This window comes from Paroedura picta, chromosome 11 (genome assembly GCF_049243985.1).
Source record: "Paroedura picta isolate Pp20150507F chromosome 11, Ppicta_v3.0, whole genome shotgun sequence".
Taxonomy (NCBI): domain Eukaryota; kingdom Metazoa; phylum Chordata; class Lepidosauria; order Squamata; family Gekkonidae; genus Paroedura; species Paroedura picta.
The window spans coordinates 27,937,798-27,963,570 of NC_135379.1; the positions used below are offsets into that span (position 1 = coordinate 27,937,798).

A 25,773-nucleotide genomic window follows, 5' to 3' on the forward strand; every position below is an offset into this window, starting at 1 on the left:
CTATAAATGATTGATCAAGGCTGTAATGTATTTATTCTTGCCACAATTACTTATTTGCTGTACAAAACACTGCTTTGCATGTTCTCTGATAATAAATAGCACAATCTTTTATTAAAAATGCCAGACAGGTTAAAAACTAAAGTTTAGTGCAAGTTGACCAAGTATACATTTATTGTACTTTTTGGTTTTGGAACATCAGCCATTAAGAAATATCAACAATTAAAGGCAGATTATATTAATTTGTTTTAATGATGGTCCTTTTCATTGCTTGAAGGTGCTACATTACTCTGACACAGTCTCTTCACCTGACAATGAGTGGGGCTCCTGCTGGTCCAGCTGGGACAGGCAAAACAGAGACTACCAAAGATTTGGGCCATGCCCTTGGGATGATGGTCTATGTCTTCAACTGTTCAGAACAGATGGATTACAAGGTGCTATGTATTCTGTATTGTACATTATGGAGAGCAGATTGTGCATGGGTTGAGGTCTATGCATTAGTGGAAGGGGATGCGCTGTCTACCCTGAGCTATTTTTATTTTTTCCGCAGTTTGCTGTGGAATTCTAAGCCAAATAACACCATTCTAAAAACTTTAGGTGATTTAGGAGCATGACCCTGCTTTGGATTGCTTTAGTACTTTTTGCTTTTCCAGCCATTTGTATTCAAGAAAGTTAACTAATTAGTTGTCAAGTATGGTGAGACAGCATGGTATAGTGGTCAAAATCTTGTAGTAGGATCTGGGAGACCCTAGTTTGAATCCCCAATTTGCTGTGGATGTTTGTTGGGTGACCTTTGCCAGTCATACCCTCTCAGTTGATCCTACCTCATAGAATTATGAGACAAATGGAGGAGAGGAGAACAATGTAAGCCTCTTTAGGTCATTATTGGGGGGAAAGACAGGTTATTTTATTATTAGATTTTTATACTGTCCTTCCCTGCAAGCAGGTACTAAGATAAAAACATTGTCAAAACATATTTTTTTACCTTTGAGCTTGGATATTTGGTTATATTTTGATTATGGATTATCATATTTTTACCATCTAACAGATCCACAGCAACATAGAGCCTATATGCTTGCCAGGTTCACTGCTTTGTCTTCTGCAATGATGATAGGAAGATTTCTTAAAATTTTTCACCCAAATAGATTGTGCCTTTGCAACCAAGGTTGTAAATAATATGTTATTTATGTTCTATTATATCGTCCACTACATGAAGGTAAAAGTATTAGGGCTAAATTCCTGTTGCTGCTCCTAGCTAGAAAATGGGAGGCTTCTGATAAATATAAGAAGCTTCTGCTGCTAAACAGCCAGAACCCTGCTTTAATGGATAGAGTTGCAGAATTCTTACAACAAGCAATACGAACACAAGCATTCTGTGATTAATTTTGCACACATTTCTTGTCCCTGTATTATTTATATTGGTGGTGGTGTTGTAGAATATAGTTTGTTCATTTATTTATATTTATATACCACTGCACTCAAATGTCTTGTGGCGTGTACAAGAGCAGTAAAATGCAATGAAATCCCCTAAAATACCCCTTAAAACATAATAGAATACAATAATAACATAACATAATAAGATGGCGGACAGTAAAAAACCTGTCCCCTCCCCCTGCCCTCTTTAATCTTATCCACTGGCTAGCCATATTGGATTGTGTAAAGTGCAGTGTTCTCTGGGCATATATTATTATAAATAATATTATAAATGAAGTAAATAAAATGGAAGTAAATTTGTCCCCCATAATTGTATCCCTACTTATCTTTGTTTTATCCCATAAAATTGAATGGCAGCCACTAATATCATAGTTCAGTCTCTGTTTGTATATGGCTCCCTCTAAGTTCTAGGATAGGACAGAACCTACCTGACAATTTAATAGTGCAGAAGTGTGGTATTACTGTTGAATATATGTTGATGGGAAGTTTCCTTTAAAGGGGGGAAGATCTGTGAAACCTAAGTATGTTTTTCTTACAGTCCATAGGAAACATCTATAAAGGTTTAGTCCAGACAGGAGCTTGGGGATGCTTTGATGAATTTAACCGAATTTCTGTTGAAGTTCTTTCAGTTGTGGCAGTGCAAGTAAAGACTATCCATGATGCAATAAGAAATAAGAAAAAGGAGTAAGTATTTACCACCAATTTCTTGGTACATTGGTTCTAGAATTAAGCATTATTTAAAGATAAGGAAGTATTTTGAACCATTTGTGCAACAAGGCTTTTGTGATTGAAAGTTTGTGTACATAGAGATGCTAAAACTTTTGTTACTTTTAACCTTGCATTCTACATGTTTGTTATGGCACTGTTTGACTAACCAAAGGCATTTATTGACTTACATTGAACTCTACTTGAAGCAGTTGCTCACATCCTGTCACTGTACTCAACAAAGTCTGAAGCCTTTCAACTGTCTAGGGAGTCTGTTCCACAGGAGTAACAGCTCCTGGAGGAATGCTCCTTAATCTGGAAGTAGGCTTCAGACTTCGCTGAACAGAGTGCTGGGATACAAGCCAGTATACATAGGTATAAAAGAACCATATATTAGTACAAAATGAGCATAGAAAAACTGATTATATGATTATGATATGGTTCTCCCTCTCACAATAAATGGAATAGTCTTAGCTAGAGTTCTGTTAAGCCCTTGAAATTATGTCTTCCTGCTCAGCAGAGTCTAGTCATTGCACAGTATGTTGTTTTTAAACATACAGCAGCTGTGGGGAACATCATTTGAAGTCTTCAGGGTTATGTATGGGGGAGGGAGATCACTTCTACCCTGTGCAGTTTTTCCATAAAGAAACAGCTGGGGGGGGGGGTGGTATCTGTCCCAGTTTGGAGCTGTAGAGAAGTGCTCCATACACATATACACATATTACTGATTATTTACCTAGTCCAAGGGGAACCTAAACCTGACCCATTAAAACATGTTGTTTGACTCTTAGTTCAATCTCTCTCAAGAGGCAGCTTGACAAATCACAGGCAACCCCCCAACTTGGTCAACTAGGTAGACCAAGAAGTACAAAGCCTCAAGGCAAACTCAAGGATAAACTGATATTTTTAGTTCGTGCCTTGGACCTTGTTCCAGACAATGTTGTAAATAATGCACAAGTTATTTATGACATCTAACTATGCAGTTTTTCAGGAAAGTTTTGTGAAGACCCCCATTAATCTTCAGTATACAATATAACAGTAAATTAAAACAAAAGCCATCATAAGATTTTACCAGGAGAACAACCTTTGGGCACAGAGGGCAAATCCTAATCACAAGAATTATGATAGGAGGAGTGATCCCTTTCAATATGCATTTTAAGGAGAAACAGTGCCAAAGAATGTGATCTTAAACATAATTAAATCCTTGTAAGCACATTGAAACTAATGATTTAGAAGGCTGTAACTCCATTCAGGACTGCACTGTCAGAGAAAGGAGAACTCATCCAATAAGTTGAGGAGGTAGTGTCCCCTTATTTCTCTAATTCTGTTAAGGCACCTCCAGTGTTTTTGTTAAATTTCTGTACTTTGCTTTTCTAATTTAGCCAAACTTCCATCCTCTCTCTTTATTCTTTTATCTGCTCTTACTGCCTGCCTGCCTTTTCCCCCCTGTTCATTCTAATTTCACACTTTCTCCTTGTTCTCTTTCAATTTTAAGAAGTTCAGGGGTGGGAGCAGAGGCAATATGCCAGTATTGCTGCTTCTGCAATAGGAAAAAGAATTTAGAATAAATCTTAGGCATCAGGATTTCAGACACATTTTTCCTCTGAACACGCCCTGCAAGAACAAGGCCTCACAGTTTCTCTGTGGTTGGACACTGTGGAGGGGCCCTGCTCCTAGAAACTCAAGCCCAAAGCCTACTTGGACAGGTGAAATTTGTTGTGCCCTTTGTTAGATCCTAGTTATAGTTTTGATTATATTAGAGATGTTTTCTAAGAGGAAAAATGAATTACATAGACTTACCTGCAAATAAACAAAAGGTAATATTGTACTCAGTGCTTTCCTTTCATTGATAACAGATTTTTGTTCCTCGGAGAAAATATTACATTGAAGCCATCAGTTGGAATATTTATTACTATGAATCCAGGCTATGCTGGCCGAACAGAATTACCTGAAAATCTTAAAGCTCTTTTCAGGCAAGTATGATACAGATTTGCATTCAGAACACTCCTGCCACCTAATGTTGGTTATTTGGTTTGCAATGTAGAACAGAGCTTGTAACATACTCTCCAGTGTTAGTTTTGATAGCTGGTGGGAAGCTGAGGCAGTGAATTCTTTTTATATGCTTGCTAAGTACATAGTAAAATGGATTTATTGCTTTGGAAAGCCTCGTCACAATACAAAACAAGATGTGTTACTTAGGCAGGATGAAAACCTCAAAGATGGTATATCGGTTTGAAGCTCTGTTTAACTCCATTTTGTATGTGCACCAGCATTACCCCTACCCAATAACCTGTTTAAAACAGAGCCTCCAAGCACTTTTACTTGAATGTTGATATTATCATGCACCAGTCATAAACAAAAGGAAGAAAGTGCTTGGAAATGTTTTTGATGTATACAGTATCTTCCTTTTTGTGCACATTTGAATTATTTCTAAGTCAGCAGATATACGAATCTTCTTACTGAATAATTGCGTTAGAGTGGCATGCTGGATATAAGTAACCCGCCTATTGTAGTTTCTGTTGAATGGTTACTATTAGGAAACAAAACCTCTCAAGTTATTGATTCGGTTGCTAAGTTTGTACAGCTGGCTATGAGGTTCCATAATGTAGAACAATTAATACTTTATAATGTATTTTTTCTTCTGTTATCTTTCTTTATATACCAATAAAGGTCTTCTGATTCTGAATGGTTACTAGGGTGCAGATCTACTTAGTAGAACTGCAGTAAAATTATAGAACTGAACCATCATTTTCAAGCAATGATTACATTGCTGTCCAGGTTATCTGTTTTCCTCTGTATCCTTTTATTAGTAAGGAATTTACAAAGATTACATGGAAACTTAAATTTAACTCTTTTAATTAACTGAAAATGAAAGAGGTTTTAATGTGCAGGTTCTTGGTGCAAGCACAGTGTATGTCCAAGAAAAAAAAAACTGCAATCAAAATCTGGGGTAATACAAACAAAATCTATACATTTTTTTTTTCAAAATTCAGAAATATCAACCAAAAGTATGATGGAAAACTAACCCATGGATGGTATTTTGTGTCCAGGACCCAGATAATTTAGAACAGGGGTAGTCAAACTGCGGCCCTCCAGATGTCCATGAACTACAATTCCCAGAAGCCCCTGCCAGCATTCGCTGGCAGGGATTCCTGGGAATTGTAGTTCATGGACATCTGGAGGGCCGCAGTTTGACTACCCCTGATTTAGAATCTCCAAACTGGGAAGAATTCAGAGGAAGTACCTGTATACCAAAAGTCGCCAACCTTATTGAGCCTGTCAGACCTATTATAATTCTGACACAGCGTGGTGGGTACAGCTGTAAAATAGCTACCACAAAAAGGCACCTACATTTTACGTTCTGTCTCACAGTGAGGATCCTTGTGCTGGATGGCAGTGGCTGCCAAAGCGAAATTTTAAAATATGTGCAAAGCCAATCAAATCTCCAGTGGCCAGTTAGCAGCTTTGCTGCAAAAAGCTCCACCTATCCCAGCCCACTTTTTAAAAGAACTTGGTGGACACCAGGAATAATATTGGTAGATGCTGTGGAACTGTTGGGGGGGGGCATTTTTGCAGAGCCAGTGCCACTATGCCAATGTCAGCTCAACAAAGCCAAGTGTGTGTGTGTGGGGGGGGGATGCAAGCTTATCACAATCAGTTTGTGTACAAAGTGCCCAGAAGAGCCAATGCCAATGTAGCAATGGCAGTTCTGGTTCTGCTAGGCACTCTGTACATACACTGGTTCTACTGGGAAAAGCCCTCCCACTTCCATTTCTACTGGAAAGATCCTCTGATTTGGCATCTCTCCTCTTCCTCTCCCCCCATTTCCCCCTACCATTAGAAACAATGGGTCACCTTATTTGGGGATCCCCCTGGTCCAATATTTCTGAAACTTTTGAGGAGAGGCACCAGGTGCTATACAGAAATGTTGGCTCCTCTACCTCAAGTAAAGGCTCCCCTAGACCCCTGGATACTTCAGATAGAATCCCTATTGAGTATAGTGGTCCCATTGGGTATAACAGTCAGAAAATATTGGGATTTCAAAAAAAAAATTCCCAAATCCAAATACCATACTGGTATTGGAATTCAGGGTTGTTGTTTCTAGGAATCCCCCCCCCCATTTTTTTGGGGGGGCAATTTATCCAAATTCAGACAATCCTGATTTCTTTTTGTACGTACCTCTAGTAATATCAAACAAACATCAACCTAATATCTAATGGGGGGTGTTTTTTAAACATCAACACAACATCATGCTCTAATCACTCTATGGTTGTCATTTCCCAGTCTTCAGTGTGCTCTTTCCCACACTGTTTTTGCTGTGATTGTTTTGGGAACAGAGCAGTCCAGTACATTGTCATGCAATCTGGATAGGAAGGTATGCATTTAGACAGCTCCTGCCCATATCGAATGGCATTTTGCCTCCCATCATCACCGTTTGTCTGCCACACCACGTGAAGGCTTTAAAAAAATAAAATAACTGTAGGTGTATGATGCCACAGCAGTAAGCCATAAGCCAATGTCAGGTGGCATGGTGGTAAAAGGGTGCAGGGGAATGGCAGCTGATGGAGGAAACATGCAGAAAACCGATGTGAGGCACTTTCATTGACAGTGTGCATTCCTTTGCAGCAATGATGAATGTATAGCAGAGACTCCTTACTGTGTGGTTACTTTTAAATTGTGTTAAATTCCAATGGGAGACATTTAAGCACATACCATTCTAAAATCATATATATTCATGGTTTATGGGGTGACTGAAGTGTTTTAATTAATGTTTTATTCTTTTTGTAATTTTGAGAACAAAAGGAACATGGAAAGCTAAAGTAAAGATGACTCAAAATACCAGCTGTACATTATTAGTGTACCGATTAAATTTGTATAATTTTTTTTACACATTTCATTCAAAAAGAAATCAAATGCAGAATGGCTAGGCCTGCTTTTATCAAGAAACTTGCCTGTTAAATGACAGCATCTTGTATTATTTTTGTGGCTTGTCATTGAGGGACCTACCAATTCTGACTTGAAAGGCCTTCATGTTTTAATTGTCTTCTTTGAAAGAACACTGGTAGGAAACGCCAATATTCAACAGTGTACAATTAACAATATTTTTCTTTGAAAGAAAACCCCTGTTAGCTCTGACTGACACATGTAATTATAACTCTCAAGCTCTGCTAAAATGTTTGAAGACTCATTATATCAAGTTTAAGCAAGTTAGGTATCTTATTCTTACTATATGCTTAAATGCTAATCTGTGTGTTGGGTTTCATATATTTCTTAGACCCTGTGCAATGGTTGTCCCTGACATTGAACTAATCTGTGAAATTATGCTGGTTGCTGAGGGGTTTGTTGATGCACGCTTGTTAGCCAGGAAATTTATTACCTTGTATAAACTCTGTGAAGGGCTTCTCTCTAAACAGGTAAGGAGGCTCTTTTGGAAGCTGGGGCTTCACCAGTGCTAATAAAATGTTGGTGTGCTTTATTTGGATGATAGTACTAAGAATTATTTTGGTGTATTTTTGAAACCTGAGAAATTGCTTCAGTTATTTGTAGATTTGTTTTCTGTGAACTGCCCTGAGCTGCAAGGGAGGGTGGTATAAAAATGTAATAAATGAATAAATAAGTAAAATAGATGAAAAGTGTAGCACCTGGCAAAGGAGGCAATAGTGCAAATCAACCAGAATGTTTCATGGATGGCAAGATTTCCACCCACAAAGATTTCTTCCCACTGCAGCTTCAAATGCGCTCTAAAAGAATTTAAATGTGTCCGCCCACACTTGCATTCTAAAGGGATACAGTCCAGACACATCTAGTCCTGAAAACGACACATCTTAAGAATGTCTGTGGTGACATGTGTTGTCCATTTTTATGCCCCTCACAAGTCTTTGTGGATTCCTGCTTGTACTTCTATCAAATGGGCCCTAGAACAAATAGAGAACAGTCAGTATTAGAAAATAACTCAGTACGTTTTTGTTCATGAGAACAAAACTTTCTTGAGGTGGAAATGTTGCTTTTAATATGTAAGCTGATATTCAATTTTGGGATACGGTTCTGTGCTAGCCTAATCATCTCTATAATTTACATAATATGAACAGTTGCAGTGATATGGTATCATGGCCTTTTAGCAACTGTTACAGAAAGTATTCCCATATTATAGCAAGATAATCTGAATTAAAACACAAACAAACCATGGATACTCATATTTTAAGAACACAGTGGGCAGTATCCTACCATTCTCTGGATGGAAGGCATAGTTTTCCTTGGTGCCTTTCCATTGATGCAGCTAGAAGTATGAGTCTTGAGGATTCAGGACCCACATGGAGCAACAGCAGGTGATTTGGAGGGTAAGTGTAAAGGAGGACAAGGAGTTGAAATTGTTTCTTCTTGTTCCACGGACACTGTTCTGTTGCAGGGAAGGGGCAGTTTCATCCCCTTCATTCCTACCAATATTCATGGCTATTCCTCTACATGGATCCTGAGACAAACCAGAATGCTCTTTCTGGGAGACAGGGGGCATTGTAGCTATGGAGGGTATCATGGGAAAAGTACATTTGTCTTCTGTACATGACTGATAGGATACTGTCCATTATCAGTGACAACTTTTATACCTTCTGAGTTCTCATTTTAAATGTTTCTCAAATGCTCATTTAATTTTTTTCTAAATATCATCTCACAGGATCATTATGACTGGGGTCTTCGTGCTGTTAAATCAGTCTTGGTAGTTGCTGGTTCCCTCAAGCGAGGAGACAAGACTAGGCCTGAGGATCAAGTACGTATAACAGTATCGATCTGGAGTTTGTAAAGATGTAGCGGATTATAGCACTTACTTTCTCTCATTTATTTATTTATTTATATTTTAATTTATGCCCCTCCCCTCCCGACATAGTCAGCCCGGGGTGGCTTACATCAAGATAAAAGAATAAAATACAACAATTACCTTTCAATGAATCCTTAGTAAAGTACTAAAATGATGTAAAATTTCCATCAGATGGTGGAGCCCCATTCCTCCCCTACACCAGTCAATGGATTGCCTATCCCAACTGCTTCCATGCTCTGGTACAACCAAATAGGTCTTCTAATAGGTGGGACCTCCAGTTCATAGATTATTTATTCCCCAGGACAGCTCTTTCTCCCCAGCTTCAACCAAAAGCCTGGCGGAAGAGCTCCATATTACCGGCCCTGCGGAACGTTGATAGCTCCATCAAGGCTCCTGGGAGCTCATTCCACCAGGCTGGGAATGAGGCTAGGTGAATGTCCTGGGGGCCATGAACAACTAGCAGTTTCATACCCACAGAACAAAGTGCAGGGGGCATGGGCAGATAAGCAGTCCCATAGGTAGGTAGGACCCAGGCCACATATAGCTTTGAAGGTTAAAACCAGAATCTTGAAGTTGACCCAGAAGCAGACTGGTAACCAGTGCAAGTGTTGTAGCACTGGCTGAATATGGATCCTCCAGGGTGTTCTAGTGAGGACCCTTGCAGCTACATTTTGTACCAGCTGCAATTTCTGAATCAAAGCCAAGGGAAGGCCCACAGAGAGTGAGTTACATTAGTCTAACCTGGGATTGACCGTTGCATGAATCACTATGGCCAAGTGTCTTGAGGACAAGTCGGGTGTTAGTAGCTGTGCTTGGTGAAGATGGAAAAATGCCGTCTGGGCTGCATTAGTGATCTTGAGCCTCCATGGAAAGGGAGGCATCAAAGATCACCCCCAAATTCCTGGCTGAAGGTGCAGGTGTTAGTTGATGATTAGTGATGATGATTGTAAAGTTATTTCTTTTCAAATGGATGGACATTTGACTGCTGTATTGTACAGAAGTATATTCTGTTCAAGGGCAGGCTATTGAAAGCCCTTACATTATAACATGCATGGTTTACTGTCCCTTTCCAGGTACTTATGCGAGCCTTAAGGGACTTCAACTTGCCTAAGATTGTGACAGATGATAGCCCAATTTTCATGGGCCTGATCAGTGACCTATTTCCAGTTCTAGATGTTCCGAGGAAGCAGGACCTGCAATTTGAACAGATGGTTAAACAATCTACCCTGGAGCTTCGTTTGCAGCCTGAGGAGAGCTTTATTCTCAAAGTAAAAGAATCCATTGCCTTTAATTACACCCCTTAAGAATTTCAATCAAAATAATTGCAGACAGGTTGTATTAGATGTGAAGGTTAACTTGTGTACATTACAATGTTCCTATTGTGTCCTGAAAGTGCTGGTATTTCAAAACACAATGTAAATGTGCAGGCAAAATCTGCATGCATAGATTCCTGCTTCAGTAAAAATATGCAGCCTGTACTCCTATCTGGACATTTATTGGTACTTTTCTAAAGTATACTTAAGTAACTCATTCTTTTTAATACCACAGTACGAAAGTATTCATGTTTCACCAGGATGAGAATCAGGGCACACTTGTGCTTATGGTTTGCCTATTGATTGTTCTGCTCCTTTATTCATCAAACAAGAAGAGAAAGACAGAATAACCTTTGTGATTTAGTAGAGTCTTGTGAGAGAATTGGTCCTATCAGCATTCATACTGTGCCACCACAGCTGCATTTGTCTGTTGTACAGATGGATGAGATTTGCTGCAAGACTCAGTGTAGATAACAAGATAAGAATGACAAACAAAGCACATCTCATATGAAATCTGCTCTCATATTTGCGGAAACAGGAGCAACATGGTGCCATAGAAGTCAAACTATAAGTCTGGCACTTGGTGGATAATATATCTGTGTGAGAGAGTGCTAAACCAAATCTGAGCTGGATTAATGTTGCTACTCTACTTACTTACTAGCTTCCTGCAGTAGTAGCTGTGTATCCCAGAAGAGGAGGTAACACAGAGTCTGGTGCTGCCATTGTCTGCCAGCCTATGTTCCACTGAAGAAGCCCCCTTAGATCCATTAAACCCACAATCTTTTCTCCCTTATGACAGATTTTGCAAGCTAATTGAAATCAGTTTCCACAATTAAATGTCTTACTATGGCCCCTTTGAGTTTCTAGATTAAATCTCTGAGAAATTGCACAGATGATTTTACTTCCATTTGCCATCTCTGCTGTAACCACTTAATTTTATTAGCTGCCAGCAGCTAAGAAAGGAGCCAGCTCCCATTTTCTCTTTTGCATTTATTTTATGCAATTTTTTTGTTAGAGTGGGATGTTAACCAATTCAGTTTTTAAAAGAAAGGGACTTGCAGAATTTTTCTTTCTGTATAAGTGTGTATAATTTATCTGGCAATTTTAATCTCATCAACATACTTTTAGAAGTTACAGCTCTTAAAAGTATGTTGGTGGAATTAAAATTTCTAGATCACTCACAGAATTGTTTCACCTGACTGATCTGTTCCATGCAGAAGACAATGCATCAAGGTCAAATGGTTTCTGGGATGCTTCATGCACTGAAATGGTTAACAAATGTCACAGCACTAATAAAACTCAGTTTACTGGTATTGCTTGACATACATTGTTTCACATGCCTGGCTTTATACTTAAGCCTGGTCTTTATTCAGTATTAGCATGCCAGAGCAAAAATTACCCTACTGAAAGCACCCTGGCATGCTAACTCTGCACACACAAGCAAGGTCACTAAGCTTGAAGAAAACAGTGGGCTTGTAGAACACCATTTGGGGAAGTTATTATCTGATCCATAGCATCATTGATACATGGGAGCCCAGTTGGTAAAGTATTTTGGCCTTTTTACATAAATCACAGCTTCAGGTTTATAGAGGCCAAAAGAAGAATGTGGCATGAAGGTTCAAAGAGAGGGAGAAAACATGGGTGGTGGCTTGAGCCAAAATAGTTTTTCAAAAAGATATGAAGCGCCTTTTTCTAGCTAGTACATTTATTTAAACATTTCCTTTTACATTGCTAAACTTATTTACAAAATATTGCTTCTCTTCTCTTGTAGTATTAGGATGTCATTGGTTTGCTCTAATTGGACTGTAGTTATGGAACTCAATTGACAGCAAAAAAGGGTGGGGAGAGATGTGTTTTCATTTCTTAGGTTCATTCATTAATTCTAGCCTGGGCAGAAGGCCATGGGCAACTATTGCACCTTCTTCAATTTGATGTTATTTGGAGAAACAGCTATTTGCTTTCCTGACTACAGGACAGGATAGGAGGAGAAACTGCGGTGTGGGAAGTAATTAGTGTCTTAGTGATAATGGGAGGACAAGAAAACAAAACCACTGGTTGTGTATTAATTCTGTTTGGCAGGTTGTTCAGCTTGAGGAGCTGCTAGCAGTGCGTCATTCTGTCTTCATAGTTGGAAATGCAGGCACGGGAAAAAGCGAGGTAAAACACACATCATCAGTTTCTACAGACATATTTTGCACTTTAAAGACTGCCAACTGTGCAGGCTTGTATGATGCCATATTGTTCAGTCCATCCCATCAGCTCTGATTTGAAGTGTAACCAATAAACATACATACTTGGAACCAGGGCTGATGCACTAGGTTTACCTGCACTCAATTTAAAATAAAATTTAAGTTTTCTGCTCAGATTGATTTTGCCCCTTCCCCCCCCCCTTCTTCATCTGCACCATTTTCACGACATTCAGTCTCCACAATATCAGTTCACTCCCCCCCCCCAACCCCAGGTATCCAAGAGTGCATTTTCTCCAGGTTTTTTGAGAAATGTGTACCCATCAGACAGACTCCTGTGAACAGATACAGTTCCTCCACCGGATCCCCTCCCCCAGAAGGCGTGCCTCCTCCTCCACCACCACCACCACCACCACCGCAGTCTCTGCTCTGCTCATTGGTCAGTTTCAGGCAGGCGGTGCCTTTTGAAATTGTAAGGAGAGATTCTAGTAGCTTCTTTCACTCCAGATGGCCATTTTAGTGGATGATTTTCCTACCTTCATTTTGTCTGAACTACAGTATCACTTAAGTATTTTTATCCTTTTATTTTTTAATAAGCCCCCCATAAGTAGTGCAAGAATCAGGGTTCAGCATTGGAACTATAGATAAGCCTTTCCCTGTGGATCCCCTTCAGCTGTTCCTCTCCTTCTTCCTTCCGATGCATGTGTCACACAGCATGGTGCATGTGTGTGTTGAGAAATGCTTCCAAGAACTGCTGTCTGCCTCTCCCCCTTCCCCTCCCATCATGTCAGTTTCTCTTTTTAAAAAATTAAGTGAGCTAAATACAGTTTGGTTCCTGGTTTGTTTATTTATTTAAAAACCTAGTAAGGCATGGCATTGCTGGTTTGTTGTGGTTTTTTCCATTCCTGAGGAGGCAGCAAAAGACTCAGTTTGGTTGCAGGCAGCCCTATCTCCCCACCCTTCACTTTTCCACTCCCAACAAGGCAGTAAAAGTCTTACTTACTAGTTTAAACAACAACAACAAAGAAGCTTTAGATGGCCTTTTTCTGAACTAGCCTTCAGATTCTAGTGACTTGGGTAGGAGGGAAATAGCCTAGAGACACAGAGGTTGTGAGTTCAGTTCTGGCTATTGACCAGTAATTTTTTTTATTACAGAATTTAAAACGCTCCCCCCCCCCCCAATTTCACCCTTCCAAGTCCTGCATGCCAATTCTGGGGATCCAGTTCACATTTTTGAATTTGAAAAGCAAATGTTGTAAAAATGGCTGTACTTAAATGCCACATAGATAATCTGCCCTGATTTTACAGCTATTTTTAAAATGTGAGCTTTTCAAAAACAAAAAAAGTGACCTGAATCATCCAGAATGATCAGAACTTAATTATTCTTGAAGTGCTCTAAAATTTACTTTTGAAAATACAAACTATAAGCCAAAACATTAGTAAGGTTATGCGTAGCAGCGTTCCATATTAACATTAACAATAGCATTTTCTTAGAATCATAGATTTATAGAATCATAGAATAATAGAGTTGGAAGGGACCTCCTGGGTCATCTAGTCCAACCCCCTGCACTATGCAGGACACTCACAACCCTATCACCCATCCACTGTAACCGGCCACCCCCTTGAGCCTTCACAGAATCAGAATCTTGGAATCTAATACTTGGACTCTGTCATGAGAATCTTTGTGACTCTCCTTCAGATTCTAAGAACCCTGAACAGGACTTATACAAACATGAAGCTGAGGCCTATTTGGAATGATCTGAATCCCAAAGCTGTGACTACTGATGAGCTATTTGGTTTTACACATCAGGCTACTCGGGAATGGAAAGATGGCAAGTAGCAGATCCAATTATATTCATCACTGTGACATTTTGCACACTCTTCTTTGCTGTGATCTCGGAACTTCTCTCTGGGTGCATATTTTCTATATAGGGATGTTCAAGACAAATCTATATGTGCAGAGGAATAACAGTCTCCCTATACTGCTTCAGACTGAAAGCGAGAGAAGGTGATCTCTTGTATGAAAAATCCCCATGGGAAAACTGCCTTTGCCTAGAAGCAGAAGGATATTCCCTGCTGTTCTATTTTAATATATGCAAGTGCTTTTCAAATGACAGAACATTCAAGCCATACATCCTTTGACTTAAGTAGCAGAGTCCCAGGAAAGCTGTATTATGTGATTTCTTGATGTGGTGTTTCCGGGTGTTGCTGATCATAGGGAAGGGGCGTGCTGAGGGTACTTCCTCCATGCATCTGCCCCACGCAGACAACTTGGTGATTGCATGGAGACGTAAGGGTGGAGCCAGTTTACCTGGGCCCACTGTTACTCCCTGCACAGTGATTTAACCTGGAAATAGGTCGTCTGCAAAGGGCTGTTTACATGAAAACTTCAGCAAGATCCACTTGTACACTCATCTGGTTTTCAGAACTGTCTTGAAATATGTGCATTTGGTAACTTCACACACTTCCATGTTCAGGGTGTGCTCAACTTGTAATGTTGGAAGTGGTTCTGGGTAAGCAGATGACATTATTCTGCCAGCCAGCCTTGCAATACAAGTGGGAAATGAGCTATGCAGACTTCAGCATCGATGATAATCCCCCAAGAGATCCAGCCCTTTGGATCTTGGCATCTAAATTGAAATACATGCTTCCTATAGTCAGAGCAGCAAAAAATTGGAGAAGCTCTAGTTTTTACATGGGAGCACCTGGTTGTAGGCTCCATAATTATTTGTGTCCTTATGGAAGTTTTATGTTTCATTATTTAGAAATTGTATTATTAAAACCAATTTATGTAAAAATTGTAGGTCTCTTTTCATCTCTTTTGAGAGAAGAAGCTAATATTACCCATAATGGGCCAAAATGGATTGTCTTAGATGGGGACATAGACCCTATGTGGATTGAGTCACTAAATACTGTTATGGATGATAACAAGGTGAGCAAGAGACAAGAACATTGCATTTGACTCACATTATTGCATCAACCTATTTTGCTTCTGTTTTTTGGGTAGAAAAGGAATCCCTTTTTGTGTGCAGTGACAGGGTCAATCACTGGGGGGAACAGAGGAGCTACCGTAATATTCTGAAGGTCATATACTCATTACAAAGTTCTAATGGATGCTAGCCCACCTGGCTACTTTTTTATTTCCACTGAGAGGCAATATTGACTCCAGGGGACATTTTGATTTGGGAAGCCTGTTCTATTGAGAAACCGCTTTAACTGTCAAGAACTTCTTCCTGATGTTCAGACGGAATTTCTTTTGAATTAATTTCATCCCATTGGAGTGTGGATGCTAAATCTAAGATAGTATGCTGTCCCACAAGAAGATAATCTGTTGAGAAGTCTTTAAAATAGTCTATATTACATTTTACATATTATGTAGAGGCAAACTCAAATTTACTACTGAGCCTGTCCCAGCACACATGCCTCCTTTCTTTACAACCCACCTGCAAGAGAACTGGGACCCACTTTTGGGTTCCAACCCAGAATTTGTGAACCACTGTTTTTTCCTGACTGTAGTGAATTCAGAGACTTTCCCCCCCATGTTAGATGGATAGAAAGATACAATTTACTTGAAAGAATACATCAGGTCTGAATAACATTATAGCTTTGCAGCATGTACAGAGCTGGCAACATTTCTCTGATCCATCATCAGGTATATGCCATAGGTTTTCTGGGCAGGGTAACATGATTCTTGCTGCTAATGCTTAGGTGCTGACTCTGGCTAGCAGTGAACGGATTCCTCTGACTCCAACAATGAGACTGCTGTTTGAGATCCATCATTTAAAAACAGCTACTCCGGCTACCGTATCTAGAGCAGGTATTTTGTATGTCAATCCACAGGATCTTGGTTGGAATCCGTAAGTATTTATAAAAATATATCATAAAACCAAAAATAGCAATGACTTATTTCACTTGGCTTTTATGGGGCTGTGGGTTGCATTTGGTGTTTTTACTACTGTAGAAGTTCGCTATAATGTTTTATTATTCTAGGTCAGAGTTGTTTTAGACCAGGATTTCTTAAGCAGGGTTTTGTGAAGTCCGGGGGTTTCTTGATAGCCCTGGAAGGATTTCCTGAATGGGTGGGTTAATTAATTTTCTAGATAGTTTTAAAATTTATTAAATATTTATTGGGTAATATGACCACATATGGTCATGTCAAACTTTCCCCTCTCCCAAATGGCCAATGATGGGTCTGGAGGGGGTGGGAAGTGGGGCCCAGGTGAGCATGTACACAGCTATGCTTCCCTATCATACTCTACTGGATTGCATCACTTCTGGGATTTCTTGAAGCCTGAAGAATTTTCAAGGGTTTCTCAGCAGAAAAAAGGTTGAAAGGGGCTGCTTTAGATTGTTGCCAATACATATGTGTTTGCTATCAACTATGCCACACTATATAGTCATATACACTTTAGTTGTCATAGTTACCAGAATTTATGTCATCTTCAGTGTTACGCTTTCTGTAAAACTTCTCTGCATTTGACAATCTTCAAGACCTACTCAGTGAGCAATATTGCCTATTAAACCTGATCTCTGATCTATGATGGCTTCTTATATTCTTGATTATTTACAGTAAATTCACAAATTTCATTTTGTAGGAAAAGTCTATTGGGGCCTGGCTTTTTCTGGGCATTGCATCTGATGAAATGGCTAATAAAATCTTATGCTGGAATAAATGTTATTAATTTTTAGGATGTCAATTGATGCCTTTTTAATTTTGCCAATACAGGCTAACATGGTTATCTATCTAGATATTCTTTCTGGACAGGTTTCATTAAAATGAATAGAATTTGCTCATGAGTATGTGCAGCTGAGTAAGTCTTTCATTTCAAAGCTGTTTTGGCACAAGGAATTCTCTTGGCCTTAAAATTACTATTTTAGCACAAGTTCCTCTGAAATTGATAGTCTATGCCATTAAGAATTCTACAGTTTGAGATTATGCCATTAATTTATTTAGTTGACATATTTTTAGTAAATCTGCAAATTTTAGGAATTTACTTCTAATCACTTTCCCATATTGATACCAATCAGGAAGTTGACTGTGTTTATTTTTGGACTTTTGAGTGATAGTATTCCAGTGATGAGATGGGCAACTAATGGCCTGAGACTTCCATGTAGCCCAGAGCTAGTTCCATGTAAGAACATAAATAGAGCCCTGCTAGATCAGACCTGAGGTCCATCTACTCTGGAATCATGCCCCCCACATAGTGGCCATCCAGTTGCCACAGGGGGCCAACAAACAAAGCAAAGATATACCTGGCACCCAACACCTGCCAAGCTCAAAGACAGTGCCTCATGTGTTGCTGCTGAATCCAACAGTATTGTGTGGGCTATGCCTGAGATGGCCCTTCTAAGCCAAGTCTCTTCTCCAGTACTGAATAGAGTAGTTGTTGATATTTACAAGCAGAATTTCACAAAAATAATATTTTTCTTTTTCAGGTATGTTGCAAGTTGGATAGAAAGAAGGTGTGATCAATCTGAAAAAGCCAATTTGACTATTCTCTTTGATAAATATGTTCCTCCATGCTTAGATCAACTCAAAACAAAATTTAAAACAATTATACCCATCACTGAGAACAGCATGGTTCAGGTATGTCTTTCATTTAGTCCAATAGCAAAGATTGTAAAATGCTTGAGCCAGATTTAAAATAAATCTCACAAATGTGAGACCTATGTAGATCGAACAACCTTGGCATTTTATTCACCCAATATAATTTGCCCACCATATGTAAATATCAGGAAAACACCCTATATACTCATGTATAAGCCTAGTTTTTCAGCACCTTTTTTCACACTGAAAAAGCCCTCCTTAGCTTATACGCGGATATATACACTAATTGAAATAAAAGCCTGTTACAGCCAGCCAATCATTGCATTGCCTTTTGCAACTGTGTGCTGCAAGCTGAGCTTGCTCTGACAGCTTGTAGGACATCAACGGTTTTACTGAAGGACTCTGATCTTTTTTTTCCTTTTGCCTTCACTTCTTCCTCTTCTTAGTCACTTCTTCCAAACTATTCTTTTGGTTTCTGTGGGTGAGGTGGGGTGAGTTTTGGGGGTGCTTTGGGACTTACTGTTTCTTTCTCCTAGTGTTTCTTTTATTATCTGAGGGGCAGCGTTGTTTGCCTTTTCTTCTTGGTGTTGTGTTTCTTTTAAAAGTTGATTTTTACAGTTCTTTCTTTCAGTGCTTTGTTCTGGGGGGCACTGCACTTGTAGTTCGAGTTGCCCATTCTCCCAGTTTGGTAGCTGTTCTACTTGCTGTAGTAGGCTGCCAACTGTTAGTCTGCTCTGGTTTGCTGGCCTAGGGGTCACTGTTTGGTTCTCCTGCCAGAGCTGTTCTCACAGAGCAGTTCTGACAGAGCTCTCTCAGGGTTTCTGGCATCAGGAGAGGAAGGGAAGGCAATAGTAAGCTGTTTTGAGACTTCTTTGGTTAGTGAAAAGCGAGGTACAAAAAACAGCAGCTATTTATCCTCTTGACTTTTCCGTATTTCTGGGGTGGGGGAGAGGCTGGATGGGAGAGGCTATGATGGTGTATTTCCCCACCCTCGGCTTATATGTGAGTTAATACATTTGTCCATATTTTGTGGTAAAATTAGGTGCCTTGGCTTATATGTGGGTCAGCTTCTATGAAAGTATATACGGTAAGCAGTGCCATCAATTTCAAGCTGGAGCTTAAAGCTAGATGTTAGGAAAGAAGGCTACAAGAACTTTGATTGAGTCCCTGGTGAGCTGGGTTCAACATTTTCTTCTAGTCTGGCTCATGAGTTGCAGCTTCTTATGCTTAACTGCATTAATAAGTAGCTACAGTACTGATAATAACTATATACCAGAATTCTAGTCTGCATGAATTATTAGAACACAACACATTTAGCAATGTCTGCCAGAGTAGATGTCAGCTAAATTGCATACATCTTATAATTTTAGCTAAAAATTATTACTGTTTTGCCCAAGAGATTGAATAATGCTTTTTCCCCCTTCCTTGAATGTTTCAAATATTTTACATTGCTCAGAAAACAAGAGATACAACTTCAGTTTTCCAGGAAGAAAAAAGGCCTTTTGCAAAACAATTTTTTTAACCACAAAACGAAGAATGCTTTTCTTTTGCTGAAGTCAAATAAATGTGGGCTTTCCCCCTCCACAGGCACGGCATGGAGCCAAACTGCATTACTGCTTTGTGAGATTTCTTTAGACAACTAAAAACACAATTCTTTGACTAGTTACAAAAGGCTAGGTTTATAGAGAGTAAGCAAGCTACCCTGACAATCCCTTGTCAGAACTAAGACATGGCAGGTTAGACACAGCATATAACCCTCCAACCACCTTCTCCTCCTGTGAGAACCTGTGAAATGCAGGAGATCTTCAAAGGGCCAGATAGCCCATCCAAAGCCAAGATACCACATTCTGGAAACAAGAGGAGATGGATTGGGTGTGGGGGAGGGGGTAGGTGAGAAAACAAATGGAAACAGCTATAGCAATAAATCGGCCATTTACAAATCTAACAAATGCTGACAATCATGGCAGAAGCATGGCACTTTGACATCTCGCTGCTCCAACATTAACCTCCCACTGCCACAGACTCAGGGGAAGGCTTCAGGAGGTAGGCTGAATGACAGTCCTGGACCAATCTGGGCACCTGCACATGGGCAGCTTCCACCCACTCCTGCTCCCTGACCGGGAATTCCTTCCAGTCCACTAGGTACTGCAATTTTCCCCAGTGAACACAGGAATCCAGTATCTTGTTGACTTCATAGTGGAAAAATCATGGAAGAAGCATGGCACTTCTGACATGCTTTTGTAACAGATTCCCCTTGTAAGATTGATTAAATCATTTAAACTGCTGGCTTGTAGTTGTCAGTGCTGCTCTACTACCGTAGGATTCAGGAAACAAGTAATTGCTTCCATTTTATGTATCCTCTCCCCATAAAAGGCTTTATCAAGATAAATGCACTGGCATTTCTAAATGAACTATATGCTGAAAGGACAGGGAAGTATCTAAAACCCAAAGCAAAGCAAAAAGTTAAATCAGTGTATTTTTGTACATTAAATATAATACTGGAGCATGAAGTCCGAACCAGATAAGTTTAGTGATCAGAGCTCCAAATTTTTTTAAATGTAATTATCATGCACACAATTAACTAATTCTGAACCAGACTACAGTGTGTGCAAAGGGCTTGGGTTGAAGCCTTCGCCGTACTCAGCTACTGACCTTAAATGTCTGCATGTTTTGTGCTTTAGTTGCAAAATAATTTAAAGACATGGTTCCGAGGCTTTAATATTTTACTCGTATCTGGAATATGTTTATTTAAAAACTCATTTCAAAGTGAGGCATGACTATTATAGGAGAGATTGTGCTTCATCCTAAGAGTAGTCAAAATTATACTGCCCACTGCTAGTTGCTTGGAGAATCTACCTGGATACTTGTAGGTTAAAAAAAGATACAAATGCAGTAGATTTGAACTCGTCTGTGCAGAAGGGCTATAGATAATTGTATGGAGGCATGTTATTTTAATTCACAATGTACAGCTGCAGACACATGATGCTGCAAGTTTTATTTCATGAAGTTTGAAAGAAGCTTTAATATGAAGTATATTATTATAATGTGGCTATAATTACTACAATGAGCAAGAAACTTTTCTTTTTTCCGATTTCCTTTTTATAGACTCTCTGTTCTCTCCTTGACTGTTTACTGACCCCTGAAAACCTGTGTCTTGACTGTCCAAGAGAACTGTATGAGACATATTTTGGGTTTGCTTGTGTGTGGGCATTTGGTGGGGCACTCCTTCAAGATCAGGTAAGTGTAAAAGAGTTAACAACATCCAGTAACTAAGTGACAGATTCAGACAATTGGATTGTTCTAGTGCTCTGTGATATGGGTGGTGAAAGAATAGTGAGAATCAATAGAATAACTGTTTAATATAGGTGTGAATTCAGCTAATCAGAGCCAAAAAATACCTATTAATTCAGTTGGATTTCTTTTGGGGGGGGGCAGGCATGGCTTCTCCACTCCAAGCCACAAGTCATGTCTTGGGATGAATTTTGAGCTCAAGGCATTTAAAGGGCTCATCAGACCCTTTAAACACCTTCTGCAAGTTGATGGTTTTGACTGTATCATGATCCTGAAAAATCCTGAATATTTTATGGGATTTTACAGGACTATCAGATAGCCAGAACAGTCATAGAATCATAAAAAAATAGATAGAAGGGACCCCTGGGTAAGCCAACCCCCTGCACAATGCAGGACACTGCCATGCCACTCTGCCACCGGCTCACCTTTTGTGCTCTCCAGCAGCCGCCATGGCTGGGGCTCCCCCTCGGCGTGGCACTGCACAACTGCTGCTGGCAGCACCCCCCAGCGGGCGGTGGGAAGTCGGGCGCCGTCAGGAAAGCAGTGTAGCAGGGGCTCAGGCGGTGGCGACGTCCCTCGGCAAAAGACTACCCCCCCCCGGGGCTCAGTAAAATTGTCAAGCGTTGACTGGTCCCCGGTGATAAAAAGGTTGGGGACCACCGCTCTAAGGTATTACATTACGCAATTAATATCTTTATACAGCATATGAAGCATTGAAGAATTACATTATTTTATAGCTCACCAATTATCCAGAAGAATTCAGTCACTGGTGGCAGAAAGAGATGAAAGTTGTAAAGTTTCCATCACATGGTACAATCTTTAATTATTATATTGACTCAAAGACCAAGAAATTCATGCCCTGGAGTGACAAAATAGTCACAGCTGACCTGGATCCAGATACACCCTTGCAGGTATGCAGTCCTTTTTAAAATATATAGAATATATTGAATTTTATATTGGCCCCAAGAAATTGATTGTCCCAAACTTACCCATAAGCTTCATGGTAGAACGGGCATTTGAACCTGGATCATGACACCATTGTTAAATTGATATCAATTACACTCTTTTTTTCTTTTGATACCTCAGGCAGTCCTTGTTCACACTTCAGAGACTACATGTCTCAAATATTTTACCAATTTGCTGTTGGAGAAAAGCAAACCTGTGATGGTTGTTGGAAATGCTGGAGTGGGGAAAACAGTATTTATTGGGGAATGCCTTGCTGGCCTTTCTGAGGATTTCCTGGTGTCCAAAGTTCCCTTCAACTATTACACAACATCAGCTGCTCTACAAAGTAAGTTGCTCACACAGGGCATTGTATAAAATGAATGATAGAATCATAGAGTTGGAAGGTACCCCTGGGTAATCTAGCCCAACCCCCTGCACTATGCAGGACACTCACAACCCTATCGCTCATCCACTGTAACCTGCCACCCCCTTGAGCCTTCACAGATTCAGCCTCTCCTTCAGATGGCTATCCAGCCTCTGTTTAAGAATGTCCAAAGATTGAGAACCCACCACCTCCTGAGGAAGCCTGTTCCACTGAGAAACCGCTCTGTCTGGAACTTCTTCCGGATGTTTAGACAGAATTTCTTTTGAATTAATTTCATCCCATTGGTTCTGGTCCATCCCTCCAGGGCAAGAGAGAACAACTCTGCTCCATCCTCTACATCAGTGGTCCCCAACCCCCGGTCCAGGGACCGGTGCCGGTCCGTGGCTCAGTCAGTACCGGGCCATGGTTCCTCCCCGTCCTCCTCCCTGGCTGCTGCTCATCTTTGATGCTCTCCGTTGGCCACCATGGCTGAGGCTCCCCCTCGGCATGGCACTGCACAGCTGCTGCTGGCAAGAGCCCCCCAGTGGACAACGGGAAAGCAAGTGGAGCAGTGCTCAGGCGTTGGCAGCAACGTCCCTCGGCAAAAGACTACCCCCTCGGGCCTCAGTAAAATTGTCAAGCGTTGACCGGTCCCCGGTGATAAAAAGGTTGGGGACCACTGCTCTACATGGCAGCCTTTTAAATACTTGAAGATGGCTATCAGATCCCTCTCAGTCATCTCCTTTCTAGGCTAAACAGACCAAGCTCCCCCAACCTTTCCTCATACATGTCGACTGTTCAGAAATCATCAAGAAAGAAAAAGGAATATGACAACTCATAGTTATTAAATACATTAATTCAATGACTCAATCAAAAACAATACCCCTCTTCATCATTTATTATTTATGATTTTATTTTATTTTAAACATTTTTATGCCATATTTCTACCCAATCAGGGTCCATAAGGTGGGAAGCAAAAAATCTCTGAAAAATTTAAGCAATTAAAATACAGATTAATATATAACACTTAATTAAAACAAATAAATAACACCAGAACGAGGACCAGAAACTGTTATTGGGGGCACACCAGATGTTTGTAGCACATGTTGCTTGGGCAGGAAATGGCATGCATGTTCCAAGGCAAGTGAGTGTTCCTTCCCTTTCACTTATCTAGAAAGTTCTCTGTGGCTGGCTCTGTACATGCGCAGTCCCAATGTATGCCTGCACAGAAGATACTCAGCATCAGTTACAGGTAGTGCAACCCTGTTTTCAGTTGCAACACAAATATAGCCTATGGTACCACCTTCACCTTTTCTTGTCCCAACATTTGACAGTGATGTGCAGAAAGTTGAGATTTGGAAGCAAGGGGTACAGTTACCTTTTCTATGGTGTAGGCCTAAATTGTACATATAGTTCCTTTGCACTCCATTCTTTTCATTTACATATATGCAAATTTGATCTTTTTGCTGGTTAATGAAAAATTCCTGGAAGCTGCAAACATGCATGTGTAATTACATGCTTGACCACCCTTGCTGTAGCAGGGGATTCAAAGATTTTTCATTCTGTTGCAAAAAAACCTGAGGAATACATTTTATTGACATGATTATGGTGTGTCTTACGCCCGCACAATTTTTTCCTCTATAAATTTTGAATGCTTCTCAAATATCTTATTATTCTTCATACTGTACCCGTGGGGCACAGCTAAAAAGCATTGCAGCAGCAAGCAATACTGCTAGTTAATACCATTTTAAAAAACTATAATTCAAGCCCTAAGACTTTAAAACCTGCCAGAGAGGTCAGTGAACTCACTCAATTTACCTGCTGTTTTTAATAAGATTATTACAGCACAGTAAGTATTTTATGTATTAAATCATCACTTGCTCAATTTTAGTATTAGGACAATAATAATACTTAATAGCGCTTATGTAATATTCCTCACCAAGAAAATGTTTTTCTTTTATTCTGTGTTATTTATTCAAAGATGTTTTCTTGTATTGTTTGTTTGAGCATGTGTGTGGAAGAGAAGTACTTTAAATTTTAGCTGCCCTGAAGACTACTTGTTGATTGCTGCCGCTCACCAACAATTAACAGGCATTTTTGATAGTTATAGTAGTAAGTTTGTGCTAGCTGGGCTCTCTCTTAGGGTGGAAACCCACTCCAACCCACAGCCTCTGATGCCCAATTCTGCCCCAGGTACCCCAACAAGAGGGCAGGGTTTGAAGGAAAGGGGAAAAAAGCACACTATAGCCACATTTCTCCCTTCCAGGACTGAAAAGCTTATTCCTGCGCCGCTTCCCCCACATACTCATGAAAAAACCTTCCTGTGATCTGGTTGCAAGACATTTTTCCTCCTTCCCCCCCCCCCAGCCTCCCTCTCTTTCCCCCAACTTTCTCAGCTTCTCTAGTTCAAGAGTATGGTACACAAATATTTTAAATAAATTAATATGCAATTTAGGCATTCTTGAGAAACCCTTGGAGAAAAAAGCTGGCCGTAACTATGGTCCAATGGGCAACAAGAAGCTGATTTATTTTATTGATGATATGAACATGCCTGAAGTGGATGTGTATGGAACAGTTCAGCCTCATACATTGATTCGGCAACATATAGACTATGGGCATTGGTAAGTGTCTGTCTCAAACTTACTTATTTATCTGATTGATTGATTGCCCTCCCCCCAAGGCTTAGGGCAGCTTACACAAAACATAGAGGTAATACAGTGGAATTCATGGCATCATAACATCAGGAACATCAAAAATAATCATAACAATTAATTACATAACTGAAGACAACAAGAATTACAATATTTCACAGTAACAACATTAACTTCTAACCATGATCCCGTAGGTGGTCAGTTAGAAGAAGGAAAAGAAGCGTTGGATCTTACATGCCGCTTTTCTCTACCCAAAGGAGGCTCAAAATGGCTTACAGTCCCTTTCCTCTCCCTACAACAGACATCCTGTGAGGTGGGTGAGGCTGAGAGAACCCTGATATCGCTGCTTGGTCAGAACAGTTTTATCAGTGCCATGGCGAGCTCAAGGTCACCCAGCTGGTTGCATGTGGGGGAGTGCAGAATCGTCCCAATAGTAAATTCCTGCTAATAGAAGATGGGTAATTTTTGTCAATTCCCCCCTCCCAGTACAGACCCCCCCCCCAATTCATTTTGTTCTTTAAGCTTCTG

At 40.1% G+C, this 25,773-nt stretch overlaps 1 protein-coding gene across 2 annotated transcripts in view; it reads left to right on the plus strand.

Annotated features, from left to right (window-relative positions):
• DNAH11 (dynein axonemal heavy chain 11) overlaps positions 1-25,773 on the plus strand; it is a 191,927-nt gene that overhangs the window by 62,529 nt on the left and 103,625 nt on the right. For both annotated transcript variants that reach the window (XM_077303577.1, XM_077303578.1), the window contains 15 exons: positions 275-431; positions 1,970-2,115; positions 3,993-4,109; positions 7,412-7,550; positions 8,807-8,899; positions 10,021-10,215; positions 12,340-12,417; positions 14,146-14,278; positions 15,251-15,378; positions 16,155-16,303; positions 17,883-18,033; positions 21,100-21,231; positions 22,023-22,196; positions 22,372-22,576; positions 25,050-25,215. In XM_077303577.1, the coding sequence (XP_077159692.1) occupies positions 275-431; positions 1,970-2,115; positions 3,993-4,109; positions 7,412-7,550; positions 8,807-8,899; positions 10,021-10,215; positions 12,340-12,417; positions 14,146-14,278; positions 15,251-15,378; positions 16,155-16,303; positions 17,883-18,033; positions 21,100-21,231; positions 22,023-22,196; positions 22,372-22,576; positions 25,050-25,215 (2,163 nt within the window). The remainder of the gene's footprint in view (positions 1-274; positions 432-1,969; positions 2,116-3,992; positions 4,110-7,411; positions 7,551-8,806; positions 8,900-10,020; positions 10,216-12,339; positions 12,418-14,145; positions 14,279-15,250; positions 15,379-16,154; positions 16,304-17,882; positions 18,034-21,099; positions 21,232-22,022; positions 22,197-22,371; positions 22,577-25,049; positions 25,216-25,773) is intronic.